At 37.1% G+C, this 23,621-nt stretch overlaps 1 protein-coding gene across 1 annotated transcript in view; it reads left to right on the top strand.

Annotated features, from left to right (window-relative positions):
- The window catches only part of CDYL2 (chromodomain Y like 2), a 59,076-nt gene extending 36,391 nt beyond the window's left edge, over window positions 1-22,685 (top strand). The window contains exons 3-7 of the mRNA XM_062586410.1: window positions 6,504-6,721; window positions 13,832-14,004; window positions 18,681-18,891; window positions 19,622-19,765; window positions 22,009-22,685. Of these exons, the coding sequence (XP_062442394.1) occupies window positions 6,504-6,721; window positions 13,832-14,004; window positions 18,681-18,891; window positions 19,622-19,765; window positions 22,009-22,167 (905 nt within the window). The 3' untranslated portion in view covers window positions 22,168-22,685. The remainder of the gene's footprint in view (window positions 1-6,503; window positions 6,722-13,831; window positions 14,005-18,680; window positions 18,892-19,621; window positions 19,766-22,008) is intronic.
- The last annotated feature ends 936 nt before the right edge of the window (window positions 22,686-23,621 follow it).

Genomic DNA, 23,621 nt, shown 5'->3' on the forward strand with positions numbered 1-23,621 from the left:
CCTCTGTGAGGGCACTCTATTTCGGGAGAAGGCCGCTTTGCCTAAGCGGCCAGGCGCTCTGCCATGGATAGAGGGCTTCTGGCCTAACAGTTGATGATTCAACTCCTTTGAAACATCTATTTATTACGGTTTTCCATTCTTCAAATCCTTCACTACTGCTCTGTACTTTGCCCTCCATCTGCCCTTGCACTATGGCCTCCCTGTGGGCAAAAGCAAGGGATCTTTGAATTGCTACACAGTTTTCCCCTGAAAAATCCGTACTCAGCAGCACGACCGAGGTCGGAAGTCCCTTCACTCTTGCTTTGTGACACCCAACACATCTATAGCGGAGAAACGTATAAAGAAGACAGATGAAGCTTCCAAAATAAGAGAAAACAGGAACTAGTGAGACGAGAGCAAAATAAAAATAATAGCTTTTTTTAAAATATCACCTTTTAGGCTTGAGAGAAGTCGTATTTCCTGATACAAGGTTTTGCATCATTTGAAGAGACTACTGTCAAATCAAAGAAGCTTGCATTACTGTTCACCACCTCCAATAGTGAATTTACTGAACTCCCTCAGTATTCACACTCGCAGAGAAGTAACACAGAAGATCACTTACTCCTTTGAAACAGGATAGATGTCATACTAAAATTGCTCTAGAATTTTACAAATTACAAATGAAGAAAGTTTTGGAGAAAAATGCGAATTGGTTCAAGAACAGAAGTTTTGTTCCAAACATCTTGGGTTTTAAAACTTTCTCCAAATCTGAGCCAAGGTCCCAAGACTCTGTCCCCTGAGACGTGGAGCTCTGGAGCTCTGTGGCAGCCTGCTTGGCAGGACTCCCATGTTCAGCTTTGAGGCAGCCAGCTCTGCCAGAGGTTTTGGGCTGTCTGCCACGGAGTCTGGAATCCGAAAGCCCGGCATGCCCCACCACTGCTCACACGGCTTCCAGGCGCTACACAGAGAACAAAGACAGAGCCTGGAGGACTAGGTTTTGCTCCCAGCATCTGTGTCTCTGGGGCAGCCCCATGCAGAATCCTCTGAAGCAGAAATTTGTGTCAGCTTTAAGCTTGCCATGTGAAGCCCAAATGAAGGTCAGCTTCATTTCACAGCAAGGTGTAGGGGCATGCAGAAAATGTATATATCAATTTTAAGTCAGTCTTGCAGAAGCAAAGCCTTGGAAAACTCAAAAATTCCCTAACATTTAAAAACCCAGCTTTAGGCCCAGCTCTGCTACCAGTATTGGCCTACAGATAAAGGCCTCTATAAACCATCAATCTGAAGCAGTTGTCTTGCATATTATAAAAATATTTAACTACCAGTGTACTGAACCAAACAATGTAATTACTAACCTGTATACTGAGTAGATCTGTAAGCAATCAAAAATACCTATTTTATTTGTCTATAGTATGCCCCCTGCACTGGCAGTTCTGTTGAAATAAATAATACCTATTTGCAAGCCAGTTTTTGATGGCTTCTTGAACTGACTTCCACCCGTCTGTGCTTGGTTTTGTATACGCATCCACTTGGTAAAGTGTTTCCTGCTGAACCTAAAGATAAAACTTTCACCAATAAGCCATTTGCCCCCCCAAAACTAGCATATATATGCAGATGTAGATACAAAATTATAAATGCAGCCTGGTGGAAGCCTGGAATTTTGACTTGGTAAAGTTGGGATGGACCTTTCTTAGCAAGACCTCCTCCCTACTATCTACACTTCCCTTCTAAGGAGAGCACTGTCATCTTTACTGACAGTCTGCAAACTGGAAAATGTGGAAAACCACTGCATCAGAACATCCAGGCTCCCAGGATGTCCCAGTAGCACTCCTTCTGATGGCATTTGGGGTCTTCTGTTATCACACTGCTACTTCTCTCAGAACACTGTAATCGCGAGTGATTTGTCAAATTTCTTGACAGCATCAAAAACATCCCCTTTTAACTTTCTCTTTTCCTTTTCTGCATTGTTCTATTTCTGTACTATATGCTGAAGAATTTTTGCTTGTCATGTATCACTAACCACTGTCTTTCTCCACTACAAAAACCTTTTTAGTCTCATGGTGCCTTTATTTGAAGTATTCTCTATCAACTTAGTCACTGTTTCCTTTGGGGTTTTTTTTAGCTTGTTCTGTTTTATTTACTCTGGAGCAATACTGGCAGTAAAATACAACCAAAAATGCTTGCTTTCTCAGTTTGGAAAGAAACTCATTGCTTTTAGATATCTTACAGATGCTCCCTTTGCTGTAGAAGTCAAAAATTATTAGTAAATTATCAACAGCACACTGTTTTTAAATATGTACAGTATTAACCATTACCCACAAGAAAGACAGAAAGGAGATAGAGAAGGGCTGTTGGGAGGACTGGGGAATGCCAGGCTGTTTTACCAGGACCGTGGTTTATTTCACCTAGAAAAATTAGAGCCGTAGCTCCACGATCCTTTACATTCAGCATAAAAGCATGCTGCTAACAAAAGCAATGGTCCAGCCCTCCTTCCCTCAACATCCTTGTCATTATTCCCATCCCTCCTCTGCACTGGTTTTAGTATTCTTGAGGCTACAAGGTGAACTGGAGCAGGGACCTGATCTGTTTGAAAATTAACCAGGGCTTTGCAGGGTGAGTTTCCAGCCAGAACAGTTCATCCAGCCAGTTCCTGGTGTGCCTACCTCAGCACTAGTGCCAGCACAAAGATCCCTAAGTAGAGTGGCAGCATGGAGACTGCTGCTTTAAACTGACTGTGGAATTATGGCAAAACTCTAAGAAAAGATACATCTGAAAATAATGGTGGCTTGAGGTATCGTCTCTTCTAGGGGACAGGAAAACTCACAGGAGATGGGGAGATCTGAGCCCTCTAAATTGAGTTATCCAAGGCTCATTTTCTCTCTTTTCTCTCCTACTCTTTATTTGTCTCATCTTTTTAGACTATAAATTGCTTGTGTGTTTTCCATAATGCCTAGCATCATGGAGCCCCAGACCCAATCTGCAATCTCTAGGCACTTTATAGTATCAATAGCAGCAACAATAACGTCATTGTATTTTGCCACATTTAAAGGAAACAGTGGAGTATTAGAGAAGGTACAGGGACAGGCAACTGAAATGATGAAGGGGATTACAAGAGGAGAAAGACTAAAAGACTCTTCAGTTTGGAGAAAAGGAGAAAGAGGGGGAATGTGATCAACATTTACAAAATCATCAAGGCCTCAGATAAAGTAAATGCATAACTGTTGTTTACTAAATCCCTCAATAGCAAAACGAGGGGCCACTCACTGAAACAAGTACAACGTCAGATAAAAGCACAGATGAAAGAAAATTCTTCTCTGTGTAGTGGCTACTGAACTTCTCGAACTCATACCACAGGAGGCTGTGGAGACAAGATAGTATCAACAGGCTCAAAAATGGATTAGAGAAATCCATGAAAAGGTCCATGAACAAATGCTAAAGGAAATAAGGAAGATAAATTTTCCCATATCCCTATACAAGACTTATGGATAATACTAGGGGAAAGGACTACGGAAAGTGGCCAAACTTGGGCTTTCTCCTTAAATAATATCCCTTATCGCTGTTCTTGGAGGAGTACTAGATGGACTACTGGTCTTGCAATATTGTTAAAAATATTAAAATCTGCTTTAAATATCAGTATGTTTTTAGATACCTTCACAAGTTCTACTGTGGAGTAAATACTAGGTAATAATTAAACTAATCTCACACTAGAGGAAGGAATATTTTCTTTTTTGTGACATCCTTAATCTACTTCACATGCAGTATAGATTGTTTTGCAGATGCCTTTTTTTTCCTATGTCACAGTCATTTTTCATCCAGACATATTAAGGTACTATTCCCCTTGTGTGCATTAAGCGGGTACTAACTATGAACCCTCGAGCAAAGACAATCTGGATGCATTAGCGGCTCCAGAGCAAACCCTCAGCAACTCCATCACATCCACACAAAAGAAGTGGTGAATTGGCCTGGTTTCACTTGAGTGTTATCTTTGGATTTTGATGATCATTTTCTCCAGTTTATCAGATCACACAGGATTACAGGGACCCACTGAGTACACAAAACAACAATTTACTCACTAGATGCTGTCCCTCTCAATCATCCATTCTTAGAAATCATGTTGTTCCATTCATGTTTCTCTTATATTTAATATACACCTTTCCCTGGTTACATTTCTGTCAGCTTGTGGGCAGAGAGTTGAAATACTATCATAAGATCTGCAGTCCCTTTTGTCATATATTTAACTTACAAACTAATACATTACTAGAATAAAAAAAGAATGCAACAAACAATTAAAATAGAATTATGAATATGAGGGTTTCGGTTGAGCTGGATTATCTGTGAGAATTAATCTACCACTATTACCATCTGTATTTGAAATGGATGTGGCTTAATCTTCAACACTAGCTAGATTACCGCTTACAGTTAGTCTGACACTCCTTCCATTTATTTGTGCACCTGATTTTACAAGTTGTTTAGACTTTTTGAGGGGATTTATTTCTTCATCTCTTTAGTGGTCAAGAAACACAGAAAGGACTAAGTAATTTAAAGTGCAGTACTCTGTTTGTTTCAATCTAATAATGAATTTGCTTTAGCATATTATTCTCAATCCTATTAATTCTGCATTAGCAATTTCACAAGTTGATTTTTGTTTATGAAGAATACATGTGAAAATACATGTGGTAACAAAAACTTATAAAAAAAGGCATTTACTGTAAGAAAATAAATTGTAATTTATAAATTTCAAGCATTTTCCGATTTCTACACTTGTAAACAATTCTTGTCAAGAAAACAAATTTCAAATTCTGTTGGCATCAAATACTTTTTTCAAACTGATGAACTAACACAATTTGTCAGTGTTTTCATTCTTTGGCATCAGTTAGATGCCTGATTTATTGTTAGAAAGGTAATATTCTAGATCGGATCTTTTAATTTAACTATGAAGAGAGTTTTATCAAGTGCTTGAAATCGCAGACATTTTAGCAATGTGTATCTGTCTGTAGATGTATGTGCACACATATGCATACACATTACATAATGAGGCCAGATGATGTATCAATAAAATACCATTAAGCATTCAGTATGTATTTTTAACTTCACGTACTTTAACTGCAGTATATACACAGGCATTTCACTTGCTGTGGACAGTTCCCCAGGACATAGTCAGTTGAGAACTAACCAGACAGTTAAGTTACCTACATAAACACCACGCAAATTTAAATATACATTCTATGAAACAAAGATAACTGGTTTTGGTTTAGAGAGTAATCTGCTAAGAGTTTATCATTCAAATCTACTCCAGCAAAGCATTTTTAACTGGATGGTGGTCAGTTAAGCTATAAAATTTAAATCTATGTTCTAATATTCAAGTCATCTCCCCTGTAAAATTTCACAGCTATTTTTATCCTTTCTTAGATACGGAATATTGTGCATATGGAACAAATGGAATTTTTGTTCATATCATGGATATGAACATATCTTTATAAACAAAAAACAGATTTGGACATTATTTCAATGAACAGGGTGACTTTAATCTCTGTTCTTGAATAACCCATGCTTTACTTCTCATGGCCAAAGCATGAAACATCTGTAATTAGAAAAGAAGTATTGCACAGCAAGAATTGTAAAGGTACTTTCAAGATTCCTCAGCACTGCTACCAATCATAACATATTGCCTATTTCAAAGGAATTGTAAAGATGATAAAAGTAAGAGTTTACAGTTCATACAAAGTAGAAGTCAGAATAAACTGCTTTTTAAATTTGACATATTATTACTTTCATTTTTAAGGAGGAACCGTATTTGGTCATTGTCTCTATTGCTGAGTACCCTCCAAGATGGCATCAAGTATTATATTTTTAATGTACAAATCCAATATTAATAGTGCTATTCACAAGTCAGCAACTGTTGTTATTGTAATGAGCAGAAGTTTAGAATCAGAGCAACTACTACTTTTAAGGATGACCAGAGGAGATAAAAGGAAGAGAATGCTGGTTGTGGCATCTATAGGCTAGTTAGAATTCCCTTAACTTACTGTCACACAGAGATGTGCAACCGGAAAAGACCTGCATTAAAATTTGACACTGGTAATGGCTTTTGGTCATCATAAAAGGAAGAAAATGTAACTTTGAAAGACGGATTTGGACTATACCTGTCAAGTTTTTCCAAAGCTGATTTAGAATTTTCCTGTTAATTCAAGGATCACCCTAAATTCTTATGAAAGACCATGTTACAACTGCTTTCATCATCAAAGAAGAACTGTGTTACATTAAGAGTACCAGTCCTACATGCCACAATTCACTTGATCTAATGGTTCTCTGATCAGAGAACAAAAAATACTGCATGTTGGAATATAAAGGCTCTATAGAATAATGAAAATGGCTTGGGACCACATTTGAGTAGCCAGGCATATTTTGGATAATTTATCGAACAGAGGCTATAGTAAATAATGGGATACATTTAAGCTAATAATACGACTTCATTTCTTTGAAGATATAGACGTAATTATGCTCTGATTATTTCCATCTGACAGGTTCTTCTCTGGCCAATGGAAGCTTGAATCTACACAGCACTGTGAAAAGGAAACTAGATGGGGAGAAAGATTATGTCTTTGATAAGAGACTAAGATACAGCGTGCGTCAAAATGAAAGTAACTGTCGGTTCAGGGACATTGTAGTCCGGAAAGAAGATGGTTTCACACATATTTTGCTGTCCAGTCAGACTTCAGATAACAACGCACTGACCCCAGAGGTAAGCATGCAGCCATAAAAGCCAAAGCAAGCCATCCTAGTATGTGGGGATGTCGTAAGCACTGCGCTTAAACAGTATTTTTTGTTTTGTGTATTTTTGTCCTAATCAATTGTCTTAAAAAGAAAGTGTGGAGTTCAAATATATCTGACTTTTCCACGCTTGGGGTCGTATCAAAAAGAACACAATTGAAATTAACCTTTCATATACATCTCTGAAACTGAAAATTAAACATAAAGAAAGGAATGACACAGCTTGTATTTCCAGCATGGAGCTGCAAGCAGTAGTTGTTCACATGCTGAAGTTATTGCCAGTTACCATCATTAGCGAAAATCTGGTCTCTTTCATGATATTAGTTTAATGGTGCTCCAGTTGTTGCATATAGATGTATTTCAGGCTACGTCCTGAGATAATCATTCTAAAAGTGTGTCTTGATACCCAATTGCTTATTTTCTAAAATAACTCTTATTTATGCAGTCTTTAAAAATTAAGGGCTCTATTCCCAGCTGAATTGCTTAAGAATGTACAACATATTAATGATTTTAATGAATTCCCTTGTTCAGACATTACACACTTAGAGTCAGACTTGCACCTGTAGCTCGTACTACTCCAGTACACACCAGTCACAGAAAAGGCTCCAAAGCCCTTCCTTCTATTCCCTGCAATCCCTGTTTAGTGGGTAGCGATGTCTTGGTATACCTGTTTCAGGTCAGAACAACAGGGATGCAAATGCTTACATCAGGACACGGGCAATATGCTCGAGCCCTGTTCCACACCAGCAGTAATGCTCTGATGGAGAGGAGTTACTGAATATCAGAGAGGAAACCATGGCGCTGCCTCGCATCACTGATTCTGCCTACCTGGGCGCTCTGCAGACAGAGCTCCTCCAGGAGCTGCCAACAGTGTCACACATCTCTGACCTTCTCTACCTTCCCGGCACTCCAGTGCAGCTCTGGCTCGCACAGTCACTACTCAACCTTCAAGATTAGAGTGTATGAAATACCAGTTTGAGGGAAAAGTAGACTGTAGCTTTTACGAATTCTTTTATTCAGTAAGAAATTAAGTAATTCTGACGTTAATTTCCTGTAATTAGCTTCAGATAAAACTACTGCCAGGTATGATCGACCCTAAATTTGACTCCCCTTCCCAAATTCACAGGTGCCCATGGACATTGATACACACATTGATACCAGGCAGTTTTAACTGTTAGTACATACACTTATAATTCCTAGGCTTTAAACTATTTAATTTTTTAAAACCATATCCTAGTAATTAACACTGAACACCAAACACCTGTTTTTAATACGAGATCCTTAATATGCATTAAGTTGCATACAATCCATCATTTCATCCCTGTACTACTAGAGAGATTACTTATATATTAAAGAAACTACCACTGACGGATGCCACACGTTATTTAAATGAAGAGCTCAAGGGCCTGAAAATTATGAGACCAAGGATTTAACCATGTTCAGGCTGAAAAGGCATATCTTTGTGTTGCTGTCTCTGCTACTGCACATCAGCAGTGTTCAAATGCACTAACCAGTGAATTAATTCAAGCTCTTCATGTTTGCAAACCAGTTCATTACATTTTTTTTGAAAATTCTCAGTATGCCAGGAGTCCATAGCTATGTAAGAATAAATCATAAACATGTAATATTGCTCTCCTTGCATCACCAGCATTGACTATTTCCAGATCTTTGCTGAAGCTCATGCAAAAACTATGAAATTCATTTTAGGAAGCTGCCCTACTGACTAAGATCTGGATGGTCAGGAATTAATCAAAGTAATGAGTTCTCTACGTTTAGATTGTCTGTTTAAAATTCATCCAGGCTGAGAGCAATTGAAAGCTGTTGCCCTCTGAACGCTGCTTATTGGCAAATGTGAAACAACTTTTTTGGCCTCAATCCAGGCTGCAGCCTATGAGCATTCACACTACAAAATCCAGCACCTCCAGTATCGACATCCTTGTTGGCAATTTCAGCAAAAAAACGAGGGACTGAAAGGAGGAATATGTTGAATGCCTCATCCCTACAGGTTTTTACACAAAACCAGAGTTGAGAAAAACTGACAGAGTAGTTCAAGGAAGTTTACACTATTGTCAGGTTTGACACCTTTTACCACCACTGAATACACAACCACAAAACTCTTACAAGGTTTAAGAAAATATGTTTCATTTGCTGAAAGAAACACTAATTTAAGCTTTATTAGAAATTCAGTAAATTCCCCAATAAAAAATGATAAACTTACTTACAGCAGGTCTACTTGGTGTGGTTAAAACATTAGTGGTCTAGTTATTCTAGGCCATCTATGTTAGGAAAGAAAACAAGTTGTGCGCTGCTCACGATCATTATAAAATTGATCTTATACCAAATCACTCTCACCACTAAACACCTCTGCTTCCCTTTGTGTTTTATCCTAATCCTCAGATGAAAATAATAGTTTCATTCAACCAGTGCCGTCTGCTGTTTATGCCCATTTACTTAAAATAACTAAGAACTTAAGAATTATGGCACAGTGTTCTGTGCGTATGTCCAACCTGAGTCAAACAACTTTTGCCTGTGCGAAATCAATTTATCATTTATATGATACTCAACATATTTTCATGAGGCTTACTGATACTGAAAAAGAAGCTTGGAAAATTCTACCTGTACCTTCATCCTATGTTGCTGGTAACGACATCACACCTATGGGTTTGTGCAGGTAATTTTAGCACAAAATGTGCTTTTGCTCCTTCCAGCAGCATTTGCACTGACTGAAATTGGCTTAATGCCACCACAGTAATTGAGTTTTTCAACAAAATGTTCAGGTCACTACAAAAAAATTTTTTTTTTGAATCTTTTACAAGACCTTATAAAATTTTCAAGCCAGTATCATGAAACAGTATAGGTTTGTGTTTATTTCGGTGGCTTAAGCTGGCCTTTTAATTTTAAATGCATTTTTTAAATAGATACATAAAATATTTCATGATTATAAATTCCATTAGAGTATTTTCTTTCACAGTTCTTTTGCTGCTTCTGAAATTCTTTCTCCAACAATGATTTAATTCAGCACATTTCAAGGATCCACGTTCTGTTTCAAACTTGAGATTAAACGGATCCATCCACTGTTTTTACTTTACACTGTTAATACAGCTAGGAATTAATATTCCACTGAATTAAAAGCAAAACATATCCTAAACAGTTAATGTTTTCAATAAGGATTGATATAACTACTTCAAGTTCACTTTACATGCAGAAGAGTCAGGCTTCAAATTTCTAGCCATGAGAATTACAGGTTCTACAGGATGTATTTTGAAGCACTGGTGTGCCTTCACTTTTCCTTGCTTTAAACTTTTCCTGACTTAAAAGAAACATGGCAGGAACAAGTTTACTGCTACGTGTCATTTTTGCTGTCATACAAAGACAGATTGTTTCTTTGGCCAATATCTATGCCTGAGGACAGTCATATAGGTTCTTAGGTCTTTTATTTACCAAACAGCCTTATACAGAAAAGGACTCACAATCTGTCTGCATGAAGAGTCAATAAGTAACAAAAAGTGTATTTATGTAAAAAGGTAAGACTTGTGGAAGAAGTTCTAAGAACAACTGAATGGGGCTACATTTTTCTTTTACTGTAATATTTTCCTTTAAGAGTATCAGCGCTGAATCTTTAGAGGTTCAGAGAAGTAAATCTTTTAAACTAGTATTTCTATTTATACAAGAGACATCTGACTCTTGTAGAATTAAGGTGATAAATTTCCAACTTTCTGATTTCCCCAGAATGTAAGAAATCTAAATCAAATAGCACCACAAGCCTTTTAAAACCTCCTACCTCCCATGAAAGGCATTAAACTAAGGTCTTAGTTTTTAAACATTTGATGTTTATTTTGCAACATAAGGTGTCCTATTAAGAAACTGAGCAGCTTCTTGTCTTCATAGTATTATAAAATAAGCAACTTTTGAAAGAGAGATACTTTTATTATATATTTGGGTTTCAGTAAAACAGTAAGTGAAGCATTAGAGCTGGTCTAAATTTTTAATTTGATAGATTTTCATAAGCTGAAAATTGCCTCAGTAACTTTAATAAAATAAAAATAAAAAATCTATCCCTACAACTGAAAATTGGCTGAATTTGACTGATCATAAAAAAGCTTATTAAAAAAAAAAAAAAAAAAGACATGGAACTGGAGAATAAAGCTTGTAGCCCTGCACACAGTAATATTAGATCTGTCTCACTAGAAAAAGTAAAATTTAATCTATCAAATGCCATAATTATACCAAAATGAGGGAAGGTTCAAGTACCATGAAGGAGAGAAAAAGGAATATGGAATTTCGCAAAGGAATATAACTAAAAATAAACACCATATCTGTTTTTTTTTTAAGTGAACTCACTACTGCATTAAATGGAAATTTGTACTCCAAAATAGCAAGTTCTGAACCAAAATTACATTTAGAGTCCTGCAGTTAAGTGTGGAGCTAAAAAGGCAAATCATTTTTTGTCTTATTTTATTGTCAGTAGTTTTAAGTAATTGTATAAACATCAGGAGGAAAACATCCACATACAAATGATCAGGAGGAAGGCCATGATGCCAAGTGAAGAGTGGACAGCCCGTTAGATATAACACGGCTGACGGCCGTGGCGGTCACATGAATTTTGGACTGCACAGGCAAAGGAACCATACCATAAAATAAAGGAATGGGAACTGACTTTGCTGGCATTGGTATATTCCATTGAACTTCTGAGCACTTTTTGGTGAAAAGGATAATAACAAACTTGTAGCTATTTGTCCAAAAAATATTTTTTAGATAGTGATAAAACCAAATTATGATTTTTTCTGGTTTCTGATACTATTTTCTTTCACTAGAAACCAGTGGAACAGTGCAAATAAATTTATAATGCTATCTAGAATACTGTCAAAGCCTTCCCTATTTCAACAAGATCTGAGAAATCAATTTCTAATAACTGACCTTTAATACCACCCTCTCCAAAACCTGAAAAAAGGATGATGACAAAGTATTTTTCCCATGGATAACCTCTGCTCAAAAGCCACATATGTACATACATGTAGTTTTAGATCACTTCAGACATCCAAATAAATAAAAAGGGTGACAAAAACATGCCAGGTTTGCAATAGATCATGTATTTGAAGGACAGCAATGGCAACATCAAAGAGATGGTATGTATGTGCAAATATCACTGGAGGAAGGGAAACAGAAGAGAAACCTACTGGACATAATATCATATCATATTAATCAAAATTCCTCATTGTACATAAAAATGACAAATTATTCTATAATGTTATTTATACACCTTCCTTTAGAAAGAGCAGATTTTAAAGACATTTGAAATGTTTAAAATAAACTAAGAGGACAATGTTGTACTCACATGGAATTAAATCAAAATTAATATTTTTTAGTTCTACCATCTACTGACTTCTATAGTTTCTCTTTTTAACTTTGAACAGAGGTTTAGTTTGTTTTCCCTTTCCTTTCCCTTTAAAAAAGATGCAGTTTTGCCCACATTTTTACCACATGAGGGCTGACAGCCTCTGAGATTCTGAGAATAAACAATCTCGTAATATGGCTGATGACATTTTTGAACCTGCACAAGAATTTCAAAGTCAGTTCCAAATTCTGTTGCATTTAATTACTTCACTTCCACCCACTGTCACATACCTGGTGTTACAGGCGCTCCAGAGTGCATATGTAAAAGGGAAGCTTCCAAAATTTCACCAGCCAATTTCTCGTGTCCTGGTCTTAGCAGCCAATAGAAGGCAGGTATTCCTATGCAAACATATATGGAAAGCAGGCAGTTAGCATTGCGCTGCATGGTTTGAACACACAAGTTCAAGCTTGTTCTCATAAGCCACAGAATTTATAATAAAAGTCTACCTATTTAAAATGATATAAACAAAATTGCCGTTCTCTGTTTAGGGAGATTTCTTATGTAAAACATTTAAGAGATGTAAAGGATTTCTGGAAACAGAAAGTAGTGAACAAAAATAATTGCAAGCAAATCTTTTCTCTCTTGTGTGGAACTGTATTTGATCCATCAGCCACATTTTCCTATCTTTGAAAATTTACCCTAACAGCAAACCTTTCAATGCAAAAGAAAAAAACTGACTCACCAGGCCTCTGTGTACAAAAACTACCTGGGCACATGAGTACAGCTAAGCATAGGAAGTGTTACACTAAATGAAATCATGGCTCTACTAAAGTGAAAAGCAAATCATTGAAGATAACAGGACAAGCATAAACTCCTGAAATCAATAAGTTAGTAGGGCTATCTACACACCGCAGGGTAAGCCCAGACTTACCAACTATGCTGAATTGTGACTGAACAAGAAATTACCTTTCAGAAGTTTATGAAACAGTATTTCCTTTTAAAAATCATTAGGAAAACAGTTCCACTCAAATGGCTATTTTCTTACAATACCAGCAGCTTAATTCTCTATGGATTTTGATTAGTCTTGATTTATGGTGCAATTAATAGTTTGATTTGGTTGTAAATCACAGAGTAAAAAGGTCTTTCTAGTGGCTTTTTGGTCTTTTGTAGACTTTAACCATATCAATGACCACAGAAATATGAATAATATATTTGTCATATTGATGTATGTGAAGTCATCTTGTCCCTACCTTGCTGTAGTTCATGCCATTTTAAACCAAACTAGCTGAAGAACTGAAAACTGGGTTTACAGATTTTGCTTACAACATATTGAGGTTAATAGGCTATTGTTGTAATAATCATGTTACCAAGGATATAGTGATGTACACTGAGCGTTTTTTTAAACTATGAAAACAAAAAGTGATATCTGAAACTATTAAATTGCAATGAAATAGTATCAGTCAGGTAGCTAGAATTTCCCATAGAATAAGCAAACAACAGCCAAGTTATAAAAACTTTTTGAATCAGTAAATATCTATAAAGCACTTCCAAATATAAAACATTTTGCAAATTCTCAGTGTTATCATTCCAATTGTATTAAAATTATATAAATATATATAATTTATGTAAGTATTAATTAATAGTGCCCAAAATTTAAGTCTCTCAAAATCAATAAGGTTTGTAAAATTAGGGAAATGATATTGCAACGGCATGCATGTCGAATTGTTTACTTTTCTTTATCCACAGATCATGAAGGAAGTTCGGAGAGCATTGTGCAATGCATCAGCTGATGACAGTAAACTCTTACTTCTCAGCGCAGTGGGAAGTGTATTCTGTAGTGGCCTAGATTACTCATATTTAATTGGCAGGTTATCCAATGACAGAAGAAAGGAAAGCACTAGGATTGCAGAAGCTATAAGGTGACCCAAGCTTACCTATGATCTCTAAATTATGAAATGCAGTGTGTGATTATAAAGATATTTATCAGGTCCAAAAATGTTGTATATTTAAGTGTTGATTGCATTCTAATATAATCCTACAAATTTATTTAGTACAAGAACCTTGGACCTTTCCTTATTAGAAAAGAAAGCACATTTACTCCAGTGCTAATATTCACAGCAATTTATTTTATTCCACTCTGTATTTAATATTTCAAATTACTCCTCCAAATTCGAATACAACTTTGTTGGTTTTTTTTTTAATTAGCTATGACATTATGTTCTAAAATGGTTCCTGAAAGACAGATATTTTATTTGTTTTCATGTTCATCATTTTAATGAATTTCAGCACAAATGGGAATCCATGGCTTAGTCATATTCTGTTGAAATAATGGTCTTCCACTGTATTTCAGAACCTTATTAGAAGGGTCTCCACTCTTTTTCTTAAATTTAAATTACTTAATATATATGTAAATGTAGTTTTATTTTCATAACTAAAATCTGACTTTCCTTACATATATCAGGTTATCTTAGTAGAAATTCAGAGTCTATGGCACGTAGACATTAGTGTGTTTACCAGTCAATCTGCACAGTACATCACCAAATGTTTCCATTATCCACATGGTATATGTATTGGACAGATGTTCCAAAAATAAATCAGCATTACTCCACTAAAGTCAGTCTGTACCAGCTGAGGGTTTAGTCTGGGTTTTTTTACTTCCTACAAATAAATACGCTTCTTCTGAGAGCTTTCAAATTCTATGCAGCACATTCCAACAATTCTGTGAATGAATACCAAAGGAATTATTTTACAACAGATCTATATTTTGGAAACATTAGCATAACATAAGATTAGGGTTAGTTGTTCTATGATATGTATTTCATTTCCCTAACATAAGCCAAGACATTCTGAATAGTGCCCTCTGTTTGTTAACCATCAGTTTTCTTGGTTACAACTACTACAGATCAGTTTGGATTCTCAGTTCGATACTTTTGAAATTCTCAGAGAAGTAAAAATTATTTCAAAAGAATGAAAATGTTTTATTAAAAAAAAAAAAAAGTCTAGCTATCCTTGATTATCATTTAGGGATACTAACAAAGAGGAAAAAGGAAAAAGCCTGTGAAGGACAGATCCTAGATTACTTTTCATAATGTGAGGAATCTTTAAAAATGTGGAACCAAAAAGAATGGGAGGAAAGAAAACCATGACTCTTCTTTGAGAGCACTCTACGAAAGGACACAAATTTAATACTACTCATTTAAATATTGTGTAGCTAGGTATTGCTATATATGTATATGTTTACATACGCACATTTATAAACAGCTATACTTATCAATTCAACATTTAAATTAGTATAAGCCAGACTGTGACATTTTTACTCAATTTTTCCATCCCTGGAGTCATGAACACTCTTGAGGTACTCGCACAATGTACTTCCACTTGTCAAGAATGTCAGATTCAGGCCCACTGGAAATAGATTTTTATTGTACTTCTGGAAACAATACACTATTTTTTCCATTTAACTCTCTCGGTGCTTTCTTTGAGCAAAAGACTCAGCTCACGGAGAATATACTATAATAAGCACAGGGAAAACACACTTTTTCAGTGGTTAGGATGTCCTAATACACCAGAACCCATCTCTGCTTTCACTGTTCTGCATCAAGTTAGACTGATACATTTGTATCAACATGAAATAAGAATCTTCATTACAATATGTCTTTGCTTTCTGAACTATGGATGTCACATTCTGATCCGATAAAACTGAAGCTTAAACATCTGTCAAATCTCCTATCATGTTAATGGTTTACTTGCTTGGCCCTGGTCCTCATCTGCTGCCTCTAGGGCTTGCAACTCAGAGAGTGTGTGGCCTTGCAGCTTCTCTCCAGGCACGGAATGTAGCTCATCAGCCTGAGCTGCACTCGTCTAGAAGCGTGTTTGGCACTGCACTCCTGGAGCAGGAAACGGGTAGAGAGACTGCAATGCAACCACACATATGTGGCCTACAGAGCTCTGCACTCCAAAGTGACTCATTGGAAGGCATCCCTAGCATCAGGGTCTTCCTTGTCACATCATCAGTGAGGCATCATTACGTGACCTGATACATGGAATTCTGGATGTGGTCTGAAGAAAACTGAGGAGGAGTTTACTTGTTTAATTTGTTTATAGCCTTTGATGTATTGATAGGCCCTAGCCTGCAGCAAGACCACTGCAACCAGACAGCTGTTTCTGAGCATCCCAAAGTGCATTCAGTGGTCAACTTTCCAGATCGCCTGTAGTGAAAACAGAAGCCTTTTGCACATAACACGTTCTCTGATCTTTGAGCTTCAGGTTCTCCTGTGCTGCAATTACAGCTTTCAGTCTTTTTTAAAGACCGTCTTGAATTGAAACAAGGAACTTCCAGACCAGCAACTACACACACAAACTTGCAGTTCAGAGACATGTAAACACATCAGGTTCTGGCACAAGGAGAGCTCGCTGAGACAAACAACGTACCAAGCAAGGAACTGAGATAAGTAGAGTGCTGCACAGTGCAGCTTTTGTAGGTGCACTGCATCAAATGCAGGTGTTTGCTCCCCCCATAAAATCCCTATGTTTTACTCTTCCAGTCCTTTCTATAGGTGGCATGTTCCACACCCATCCATTGTGCAATGTGCTTTGTGTTCCCCATCTTTCTCGTGTGACTGAGGCACAGAAATGTCTGCTCAATGTTCTGTTCCACTCTCTCCCCAGCACCCTAGCTCCAGGTCCTTCCTTCCTTGCTTGATCATATGAAGATTTCATATTTCCTTCATCCTTTCCCCTTCATTCATTTATTCTTCCACCCCATCATCTAACCATTTCCTCTCTATGCCCCTAATTGCTATATGCTTCCATATGGTCCTCAGGTCTGCTGCCACTACTTGTCCATACTGTTTGTTCTTTTTTCCTCTAATTTTTCACATGCCTGTTCTCCATCCTTAGTCTTACTTGCAGAGCTTACTTGTTTATCTGCTAAAGCTCCCAAAATTCTGGAATTAATCAGGTACAGTGATCCACAATTATTACACAGCCATAAACAACCAGAGAAATGATAAGACAAGGGAACAACATTGCTTCTGCAACCAAAAAAAAAATGAACATCAACTGTCCTGAATCCTTCCATGCTCTAGGAATAAATTGTCTTGAACACATAAATATGATGTTCTTTATTTCACTCTCTTTGTCATGCCTCAGATCTTCTGTTGCATTGCTCATTGTGTAAACAGAGCTGCCTGAATTCCCATGACTCCTTATTTTCTCATAGTCAAAAATCAACTCCTTAGTAGATAGCCAGAACTCATTCATTTAGCTTTTAATGCTGGGTCACCTCAGACTCTTCTTCGTCATTTAAAATATAAACATTTTCCTTGCACTTCAGTCCAATAAAATACTTATCTTCAGTCTGTTTTCCATTTTTTTCCAAGTTAAGACACTAACCTGCAAGACTCACATTCTGTTCTCAGATGTGCAAGTCTAGGTCTTTTTTACCTCAGCAGGAGATCTGCAACTCATCTAAGGGCATATTTGACAAAATGTAGTCATACTCTTTCCTACAGTCTGTCAGCAGTGATGCACACTGGATCTAACAGATATCCAAGGCAGTCACAGAATCATCTGCTTTGTACTGAATTTGATTAATATATGTCTTTTTATCTAAAGTAATTGAGCATCTTGTTTGCCTTCATATACCTGCTGTGCACTGAGCTGCTGGAGCCCATAATTTGCCCACAATTACACTCATGCTTTTTCCTAATTGGTGTATAGACTTTTCCATTCAACAGATGTCTTTCCACAGTCCTTAAGGGGTAGGTGACTTACTCAGACTATCTCATAACAGCACAGAATTAAACATGTTCCAGTTTACTCATCCAGATGAATTCAATTGTATTATTTCCCCATTATTTCCCATTGCTTCACATTCACAGTTGTAGGCAGGCATGGACATCTACTTTGTTATGCCTTATCTAAGCCATTTGCAACAAAGACTAAATAGATCACTCTCGTAATCCTCTCCTTGTTTAAACTTTTTCCCCCTCTCTTTGATTCCCCTTTCACGGGTCTGGTTCCTTCAGCTGGAGTGCCATACAGAACATTCATTATCTCCCAAACCACTGACGGGACTTGCAGTAATCTTTGACACAGGATCTTAAAAGAGTGTTTTGAAAATGTAAATATGCAAAAAACACCTATGAGTTTTCTCTATCTTTCATGCTAAAACATGTTTACCAACTTAGTCAAACCAGATTGTCAGAATCCACACTAGCCATTCTGGAACAAATAAGAAACACTACATATACAAACTCATGACTTACTGGTCTATAAGTAAAACTAACCCTAACCAAGCCATTCTGCAAACACTAGAATAGTCGGTGCATTTTGATTAATCTATTAATATACAGCAGAGACAAAATTATTTAATATCCCAGGTACTCTGAAAGTTTAAATAACTAAACACGAAAGAAATTATCCATGTATGAAATAGAAAGTATCCTGCAATTCTGACCTCATAAAACTGGGCCATGGCATTTATTGCATTCATCCGAGGTTCAATTTTGTTTTCAGATTAAGTTGTTAGGCTCAGGAATTTTTCTAAGTGTTATTTCTGTATTCAAGATTTTCCCTTTATTTTTTATTTTAGGGATTTTGTAAAAGCTTTTATTCAATTTAAGAAGCCAATTGTGGTTGCCATCAACGGCCCTGCTCTTGGGTTAGGAGCTTCTATTTTACCACTATGTGATATCGTTTGGGCAAGTGAGAAGGCCTGGTTTCAGACACCATACGCAACAATCCGACTCACTCCAGCTGGCTGTTCCTCATACACATTCCCACAAATACTGGGTGTTGCACTGGTAAGGTTTTCCATCTAAAATTCCTAAAGAATCTGTGTTAATTTCACGCTTTTGTTTTCCCTGTCTTTATGAAGCAAAACAGAAAACACAAGTTTCTCTGAATTTTCGGAGTGGAAATAAAATCCATGGAAAGTTCATCTAGTCCCTAGGTATTTCTTATCACAAAACGACCTCAGAATTCAATATATTCCACATCAGTATACAAGAGAGATTAAACTCAGGTTGAAAGAGTGAATATTGCCAACATCATGACAGAAAAGGGAAGAAGTGGATTGGCAAAGTACTTACCTGTATTGTGTTAGGATCGTGCAGTAACAGAGCTAAACACTGTTCTTTGCTTCTTTTCTACAGATAGTCATTAATAATTCTAGAAATGTTGTTTATCTTTTACCATTGTAACAAAATAGAATTTAACCCACAAAGTATTTCATACTATGCTTTGGGACTGGCAGCACAGTATCACTGTATCACTGACAGTTACTCTTGTAAAATCAGCAATATAGATTCATCATGCACACCAGCACACTTCTTTTTTAAATGAAACCCATGCTGTGCTCTAGCCACCTGCACAATCCTTAAATAGCTACCAAAACTCCTTTTAAAGTATTCTGCAGTATGGAAAGATACAGGAGAACATTTGTAAATTTAATCTTAAAAATAGCAGGCAAGCACAGAAAAAGTTTTAAGGGAATAATAACCCAAGATCTCAAGTAACCTTCTGCTTTTGTAGGCAAATGAAATGTTGTTCTGTGGGAGAAAGCTGACAGCACAGGAAGCCTGCAGCAGAGGATTAGTATCACAAGTATTTTGGCCAACAACATTCAGCCAAGAAGTGATGCTACGAGTGAAGGAAATGGCCTCCTGCAGTGCAGTGGTAAGGAATCAAACAGCTTTGTGACTAAATTACACTTCACAAAGGTAAGGTGTGCTCCAAAAGCTTATCACATCTGAAAGGTGGGTCCTCAGCTTCCACCATGACACCTGTGGAAGAGGGGTTAGCATGAGCAAACCTGGATAGGGATCAGGCAACTCAGATATTCTCCTTTTCTCGGGGGCAGGAAGGGTTGTTTCATTTCCCCAACTCTATCCACACTTATTCAATACAAGTGGAACATCCTCAGCACAGGTTTTGAAGGGAGATTTCAGCATAGCTTTACCTTATAAAGATGGACATCTCTGCAGGATGTAAGAAAATATATTGGGCCTTCACGTTGTCCTGGCCCACTACGTCTTAGCTGACTGCCTTCTTTTATGCACCTGCATAGCTCCTGATTCTGCAAAACGTTCTGCACAGGGCACCAGAAGGGTGTAATAATGCCCGCTAACCTCTACTGTGAAGAAGAGGTGAGATTCAGACATAGATGGATACGAACAACATGTGGATACAGTGTACTGTATCTTTCCTTTTGTGTATAAAACAGTTGAATGAAAATCCTTTCCTAGTTTTACTTTCTAAGGCCCTTTTCCTTCAGGCAGGTAAGACTCCTGTTCCAGGCTCATCTCTGCTTTTAAAAAATGCAGTGAAGAAACTAATACTGGCAGCAATAAAACTGCACTAACAAAAGTACAAATTGCTACAGTTTATTGTTATACTTCATATCCCTGAAACTATCTTAGCATCCCTCAGTTTCATTTAAAAGATCCACTATAAAAGATAAGGAAGAGGCACAGGAGATTTTTAATTAAATAAAGGGTAGATTATATCTCACAAAGGACATTCAGAATGAAACTCACTGAAAATGTAGCATAAGCTTATTTGATCATGCTGATAGAACATGTATTATAGGAACTAGGAAAACCTCTGGGTCTTACTGTGAATTCTTCCTTCCTTCACTGTTATTGCATGGCAATGAAGTTTTCTCCTGAAACCTGTTAGGAAGATCAGTGCTAGCTTGTGGACAAAGATGAGAGTTAAAACTGTCACAGATTAGATTTATTCTCTGAGATCCTAAGTGCAAATCAGGCTGAAGTCACAGAAACAATGACTGTAACGAGCTCATCCAAGTTGACTGTGGATACTTTTCATGACAGAATAACACTCAGGCCCAGCTACTTACAGGTAACACCACTTACTAAAGAGAAATACTATTCCAGAACAGCACAGTGCTATAACCTGTAACTTACAGGAACTGGGCTTCAAATGTAGGTGTTGGCAAAGCTGAGGGGAGGGTATGCATCCCCCTTGCTATAAATGGGATAATAATTTACATTAAATCTTCTGTCCCCAAAATTCAATACAGTATAAATTACTAATGATTTTGTTTGAGTAGTTGGGTTTCTTGCAAGATATGTATCTGTGTTATAAATTTCAAAAGGAATTTTAAAGGAGACAATCTCATTCTGCTTAAAAATTGTCTGGGACAAACAAGAGCTGAACTGTGGGAACAACCACAGACATACTGTTCATGCCTAACTAACAATGATTATTGAGAGAGATTATTAAGGCTTGAGATTTGGCTTTCCAATGTAAAAACATCAGGTGATTCGTTATGACCTCTTAGGTAATTCTAAGAAAATAAAACTTCAGAATAGTCAGAGGGTGCTTCTTTCACTTAACACCCTTCTGTTATAAAATGCAATTTCACTTTTGTAAACATTTAGGCAAGTAAACTTAAAAAGGTGTTTGCAGTAAAGGCCCATTCCTATTCATTTCTGTTCTGAAAATTAACCAACACATGGGGAAAAATTGTTAAAGATTGACATCCACATTTGGAGGTCAAAACCATAACCTTAAAGACTAGTTTCCAGAAAAGAGATAGCTGATGTATCGTGCCTCACAGATTTTCATTTCAATGGGTTACACGTTTAACAAGAAGAAGCTCAGCTCCTCCTAGAACCTTATATATAACCTTGGCAGACCTTCAATAAAATAAGGTACTCCTGAATCCGTCTTTCCTTTTAAAAAGTTTGGCATTAACACAAAACCCACAGAAGTCCTGAATTCTTAAAGACACTATCAGCCAACTGGAATTGCAGCTGAAAAACATGGCTCATTTCTGTGCCCAAGAGACTTAATTAGATTGTAAAAGTCAGGAATATAAAAATGCTGTTCAGACCATTATCCATAATAATTTTATCAGATTCAAAATAAAATACTAAGCAATATTTTGGCTTTAGGTATTGGAAGAGTCTAAATGCCTTGTGCGGAGCTTCCTGAAATCGGGACTGGAAGATGTGAATGAGAAAGAGTGTCAGATGCTGAAACAGCTGTGGAGTTCTTCCAAAGGACTGGACTCATTATTCAGCTATTTGCAAGACAAAATTTATGAAGTCTGATGTCATGGCCTAACTTCAAGCAAAACTGCTCCGACTGTAAACAGAGCCCAACATTACCTGTGTTTGAAAAGCAGAGGCAATGCATCCTTGAGGAATTTGTGACAGTGTATCTTAATACATATGGTTGTGTCCATTTCCTTGTGAGTTACACAGCTGCTTCTAGCTGGTTTGATTTTGTGTAACAGAGATGTAGGCAGGCTTGTTCAGTGCACACAATCTCTGCAGAGGGCTGCGTCTTTCACATGCTCACCCAGACAAAAGTACACATTCCATGTGCTGAGAAGCACCACTGAGGCCCAATAAGGCACGCCATCTGTAATGATTTATTTTGTCTGTCCTTCTTAACTTATTCTTGCTGTTGCAACACATCTGGGCTGACACAGAGGGCTCAATCAGAAAACTGGGTCAGCGTAACACTTTGTAGACCCAACCATGATTCTTATGAAATATTTTAATTATTTTTTTCTAGGTTCTAACAGTGTAATGGAAAAATCTGATAATTTATATGTATAATATGTAAAGTTACTTTTACAAAAGCTACTAGGATGTTTTCTTTGTTGAGTTTATTTAACTTATTTATTTTGTGTTCATTTTCAGCTGTTGGTTGATCACAGACCTTATTTTCATGCTTCCCTTGATTGAAATAGCAGTATCGCATAAGAATGCAAACATTTTTTGCAGTGAGCTGTGTAGAAGATAAAAAATATATAGAAAACACACAGTATGCTGTGGGCACTAAAAGAGACAGCCATGTGCATGCTCTTGTGGGCAGGAAAATTGTACAAAGATATATTTGCCAGGGTTAAGGAGAAAAAAAAAGCGGATTCTGAAACAGTGAGTCCCCCTAAGTCTCTCTTCACTTTCTGCCTTCTTGAGGAGCATTGAAGGGCTTGCCAACAAGATGCTTTATTTAAGTTTACTATATTCCTGTTAGCCGGATGTCAGTAACAGGGTGAGTGGTGCCATTATGTGGCATCTTACTGTTCTTCAGGTTTAAACATCCCCTTTTGGTCTGAAGTCTAAAAACAAATCTTTATGAGCCTTAGTCTAGCTGCCTGATTCCTCAGGTGTGAGATAATTTCTGCTCTGGAGGCCTTTGGGTGTGGGCCAACACTTTATACAAGGTGCTAGGTACTGAACAAAGTGGAGGGAGAAGTTTCGTTTTGCTTTTCCCAGCTCTCCACATCTGGCCACCCCACCATCTGGTTACAAGAACTTATGGCTGTCCATAAAAGCAGTCCACAATAAATGACAAAAATCCAATCTGATACTTTAGAACGTGATCTGAGTATTTTTCTGTGACACTGACCGACTTCCGAACACTGGATCTCTCTCATTTCTTTCTTGCTAGTAAGGCAGTTAATATGGAAATAACACAATATAACAAATAACACAAACAGCTCAGTGACTTCAGCTGCCATTTTAGCATGCCCAAATCAAAAGCTCTTGAAGCT

Source organism: Rhea pennata, chromosome 13 (assembly GCF_028389875.1).
Source record: "Rhea pennata isolate bPtePen1 chromosome 13, bPtePen1.pri, whole genome shotgun sequence".
Lineage (NCBI taxonomy): Eukaryota > Metazoa > Chordata > Aves > Rheiformes > Rheidae > Rhea > Rhea pennata.